This window comes from Chiloscyllium punctatum, chromosome 34 (assembly GCF_047496795.1).
Source record: "Chiloscyllium punctatum isolate Juve2018m chromosome 34, sChiPun1.3, whole genome shotgun sequence".
Classification (NCBI taxonomy): domain Eukaryota; kingdom Metazoa; phylum Chordata; class Chondrichthyes; order Orectolobiformes; family Hemiscylliidae; genus Chiloscyllium; species Chiloscyllium punctatum.
In genome coordinates, this window is record NC_092772.1 from 62,457,880 (window position 1) to 62,462,879 (window position 5,000).

The 5,000-nt window shown below is 59.3% G+C and overlaps 1 protein-coding gene across 1 annotated transcript in view; it reads left to right on the plus strand.

The window, feature by feature from the left end:
* The window catches only part of LOC140458906 (rho GTPase-activating protein 33-like), a 74,836-nt gene that overhangs the window by 63,877 nt on the left and 5,959 nt on the right, over window positions 1–5,000 (plus strand). The window contains exons 7-8 of the mRNA XM_072553656.1: window positions 1,013–1,087; window positions 3,198–3,581. Of these exons, the coding sequence (XP_072409757.1) occupies window positions 1,013–1,087; window positions 3,198–3,581 (459 nt within the window). The remainder of the gene's footprint in view (window positions 1–1,012; window positions 1,088–3,197; window positions 3,582–5,000) is intronic.

Genomic DNA, 5,000 nt, shown 5'->3' on the forward strand with positions numbered 1-5,000 from the left:
ACGGGGGACAAGGGACAAGGGACGGGGGACGGGGGACGGGGGGCGGGGGACGGGGGACGGGGGACGGGGGGCGGGGGACGGGGGGCGGGGGACGGGGGGCGGGGGACGGGGGGCGGGGGACAAGGGACAAGGGACAAGGGATGGGGGACGGGTGGCGGGGGACGGGGGGCGGGGGACGGGGGACAAGGGACGGGGGGCGGGGGACGGGGTCGGGGACAGCACAGGGTTAGATACAGAGTAAAGCTCCCTCTACACTGTCCCCCATCAAACACTCCCAGGGACAGGGACAGACCGGGGTTAGATACAGAGTAAAGCTCTCTCTACACTGTTCCCCCCATCAAACACTCCCAGGACAGGGACAGCACGGGATTAGATACAGAGTAAAGCTCCCTCTACACTGTCCCCCATTAAAGACTCCCAGGGACAGGGACAGACCGGGGTTAGATACAGAGTAAAGCTCCCTCTACACTGTCCCCCCATCAAACACTCCCAGGGACAGGGACAGCACAGGATTAGATACAGAGTAAAGCTCCCTCTACACTGTCCCCCCATCAAACACTCCCAGGGACAGGGACAGCACGGGGTTAGATACAGAGTAAAGCTCCCTCTACACTGTTCCCCATCAAACACTCCCAGGGACAGGGACAGCACAGGGTTAGATACAGAGTAAAGCTCCCTCTACACTGTCCCCCCATCAAACACTCCCAGGGACAGGGACAGCACGGGGTTAGATACAGAGTAAAGCTCCCTCTACACTGTCCCCCATCAAACACTCCCAGGGACAGGGACAGCACGGGGTTAGATACAGAGTAAAGCTCCCTCTACACTGTCCCCACATCAAACATTCCCAGGGACAGGGACAGCACGGGGTTAGATACAGAGTAAAGCTCCCTCTACACTGTCCCCCCATCAAACACTCCCAGGGACAGGGACAGCACAGGGTTAGATACAGAGTAAAGCTCCCTGTACAGTGTTTGTTGTAATGACTGAGCCTCTCTGTTCTCTCTGACAGGTTGTCGAGGTGAGACAGTGACCCTGAGGTCGGTGAAGAGTGAGGAGTCTTTGACGTCACAGCACAGTGGAGCGGGTAAAGATTACTGAGGGGGTGGGCACTGTCGGAGGGTCAGTACTGAGGGGGTGGGCACTGTCGGAGGGTCAGTACTGAGGGGGTGGGCACTGTCGGAGGGTCAGTGCAGAGGGAGTGGGCACTGTCAGAGGGTCAGTACTGAGGGGGTGGGCACTGTCAGAGGGTCAGTACTGAGGGGGTGGGCACTGTTGGGGGGTCAGTGCTGAGGGGGTGGGCACTGTCGGAGGGTCAGTACTGAGGGGGTGGGCACTGTCGGAGGGTCAGTATTGAGGGGGTGGGCACTGTCGGAGGGTCAGTGCAGAGGGAGTGGGCACTGTCAGAGGGTCAGTACTGAGGGGGTGGGCACTGTCAGAGGGTCAGTACTGAGGGGGTGGGCACTGTTGGGGGGTCAGTGCTGAGGGGGTGGGCACTGTCGGGGGATCAGTGCTGAGGGGGTGGGCACTGTCGGAGGGTCAGTGCTGAGGGAGTGGGCACTGTTGGGGGGTCAGTGCTGAGGGAGTGGGCACTGTCAGAGGGTCAGTACTGAGGGGGTGGGCACTGTTGGGGGGTCAGTGCTGAGGGGGTGGGCACTGTCGGAGGGTCAGTACTGAGGGGTTGGGCACTGTCGGAGGGTCAGTGCTGAGGGTGGGGGCACTGTCGGAGGGTCAGTACTGAGGGGGTGGGCACTGTCGGAGGGTCAGTGCTGAGGGTGGGGGCACTGTCGGAGGGTCAGTGCTGAGGGAGTGGGCACTGTCGGAGGGTCAGTGCTGAGGGAGTGGGCACTGTCGGAGGGTCAGTGCTGAGGGAGTGGGCACTGTCTGAGGGTCAGTGCTGAGGGAGTGGGCACTGTCAGAGGGTCAGTGCTGAGGGTGTGGGCACTGTCGGAGGGTCAGTGCTGAGGGAGTGCCGCACTGTCGGAGGGTCAGTGCTGAGGGAGTGGGCACTGTCGGAGGGTCAGTGCTGAGGGAGTGGGCACTGTCGGAGGGTCAGTGCTGAGGGAGTGGGCACTGTCGGAGGGTCAGTGCTGAGGGAGTGGGCCCTGTCAGAGGGTCAGTGCTGAGGGAGTGGGCCCTGTCGGAGGGTCAGTGCTGAGGGAGTGGGCACTGTCGGAGGGTCAGTGCTGTGGGAGTGTGCACTGTCGGAGGGTCAGTGCTGAAGGAGTGGGCACTGTCGGAGGGTCAGTGCTGAGTGAGGGCCGCACTGTCGGAGGGTCAGTGCTGAGGGAGTGGGCACTGTCGGAGGGTCAGTGCTGAGGGAGTGGGCACTGTCGGAGGGTCAGTGCTGAGGGAGTGGGCACTGTCGGAGGGTCAGTGCTGAGGGAGTGGGCCCTGTCAGAGGGTCAGTGCTGAGGGAGTGGGCCCTGTCGGAGGGTCAGTGCTGAGGGAGTGGGCACTGTCGGAGGGTCAGTGCTGAGGGAGTGGGCCCTGTCGGAGGGTCAGTGCTGAGGGAGTGGGCACTGTCGGAGGGTCAGTGCTGAGGGAGTGGGCACTGTCGGAGGGTCAGTGCTGAGGGAGTGGGCACTGTCGGGGGGTCAGTGCTGAGGGTGTGGGCACTGTCGGAGGGTCAGTGCTGAGGGTGTGGGCACTGTCGGAGGGTCAGTGCTGAGGGAGTGGGCACTGTCGGAGGGTCAGTGCTGAGGGAGTGGGCACTGTCGGAGGGTCAGTGCTGAGGGAGTGGGCACTGTCGGAGGGTCAGTGCTGAGGGAGTGGGCACTGTCGGAGGGTCAGTGCTGAGGGAGTGGGCACTGTCGGAGGGTCAGTGCTGAGGGAGTGGGCACTGTCGGAGGGTCAGTGCTGAGGGAGTGGGCACTGTCGGGGGGTCAGTGCTGAGGGAGTGGGCACTGTCGGAGGGTCAGTGCTGAGGGAGTGGGCACTGTCGGAGGGTCAGTGCTGAGGGAGTGGGCACTGTCGGAGGGTCAGTGCTGAGGGAGTGCCGCACTGTCGGAGGGTCAGTCCCTCTCTCCCCCTCACCCTGTTGTGCTGAGGACCTTGTCCACCCTCTCCCCTGTTAAAGCAGTGACCTCGCCTCAGGACCAGTCTCCCTTTTCCCATGCCGTTTACCGGGAGGGAGAGGGAGTTGTGGGAGAATTCCAAGTGTGTCCCTGACCCCTTTCCCCTCTCCCCATCCTCAGGGACCCTGCGATGTCAGTCTCTCAATGTCCAGGGGGTCAGTGTTGAAGAGGGGGTGACCGCGGCCAACGACGAACCCGAGGATATCTACGCAGTCCCAGAGCCCAGGCATGGTCCGACCTGCTCCGGTCTGGGCCCGGAATCCCGGTCCCACACCCCGGACATCTCCAACCCTCTCTCCACCAGCGTCCCGGCCGAGGTGCTGCAGATGCTGGGCTGCTGGGCCGGTGAGTCCCAGGCTTCGGCCTGGTCGTCCGCACAGACCATCTCCCTGCTCCTGGAGACCCGGCAGCTCCAACGCACGGACAGCGGAGCGAGGGAAGTCGGCTCCGAGACGGAGGAACGAGGGGACAGTCCCGGGTCGGAGTTACCCTGGACATCGGATGGTGAGCATTCCGAACTGGGACACCCTCCCTCACTCCCCTCTGTGTGAGAGAGTGTGTGTGAGACAGTGTGTGTGTGTGAGAGAGAGAGAGTGTGTGTGTGAGAGAGTGGGAGAAAATGCGTGAGAGTGTGTGTGAGTGTGTGTGTGTGAGAGTGTGTGTGAGAGTGTGTGTGAGAGAGGGTGTGTGAGAGAGGGTGTGTTAGTGTGTTTGTGTGTGAGTGAGTGTGTGTGTGAGTGAGTGTGTGTGTGAGAGAGTGTGTGTGTGTGAGAGTGTGAGTGAAAGTGTGTGTGAGAGAGTGAGTGGGTGTGAGTGAACGTGTGTCTATGAGAGTGTGTGAGAGTAAGTGTGAGAGAGTGTGTGTGAGACGGTGAGTGAGAGTGGGAGAGTGTAGGTGTGTGAGTGTGTGTGTGAGAGAGTGTGTGTGTGAGAGAGTGTGGGTGTGTGAGAGTGAGTGTGTGTGTGTGAGAGTGTGTGAGAGTGTTGTGTAAGAGTGTGAGTATGTGTGTGTGTGTGAGAGAGTGAGTGTGAGTGTGTGTGTGTGTGAGAGAGTGTGTGTGAGAGAGTGGGTGTGTGTATGAGAGTGCGTGAGAGTGCGTGAGAGAGTGAGAGTGTGTGTCTGTGAGAGTGTGTGTGAGAAAGTGTGAGAGTGTATGTGAGTGTATGAGAGTGTGTGTGAGTGAGTGTGTGTGAGTGAGTGTGTGTGTGAGTGAGTGTGTGTGTGAGAGTGCGCAACAGTGCGTGAGAGTGCCTGAGTGTGAATGGTCAGTGCTGGAGTACGTGACTGTGAGAGTGTGAGAGAGTGTGTGTGTGTGAGAGTGTGAGTGAAAGTGTGTCTGTGTGTGTCTGTGAGAGTGTGTGTGAGAAAGTGTGAGAGAGTGTGTGAGAATGTGTGTGTGTGAGAAAGTGTGTGTGAGTGTTTGTGTGTGAGAGTGTGAGAGTGAAAGTGTGTCTGTGAGAGTGTGTGTGAGAGAGAGTGGGTGTGTGAGAGAGAGTGGGTGTGTGAGAGAGAGTGGGTGTGAGTGTGTGTGAGTGTGAGAGTGAAAGTGTGTCTGTGTGTGTCTGTGAGAGTGTGTGTGAGAAAGTGTGAGAGAGTGTGTGTGTGTGTGAGAATGTGTGTGCGTGAGAATATGTGTGTGTGAGAGTGTGTGTGAGAGTGTGTGTGTGTGAGAGTGTGTGTGTGAGAGTGTATGAGTGTGTGTGAGAGTGTGAGAGTGAATGTGTGTCTGAGAGTGTGTGTGAGAAAGTGTGAGAGAGTGTGTGAGAATGTGTGTGTGAGAAATTGTGTGTGAATGTTTGAGTGTGAGAGTGAAAGTGAGTGTGAGTGAGAGTGTGAGTGAGTGTGTGTGTATGTGAGAGTGTGGGTGTGTGAGTGTGTGTGTGAGAGATAGTGTCTGTCTGTGAGAGTGTGAGTGAGAGTGT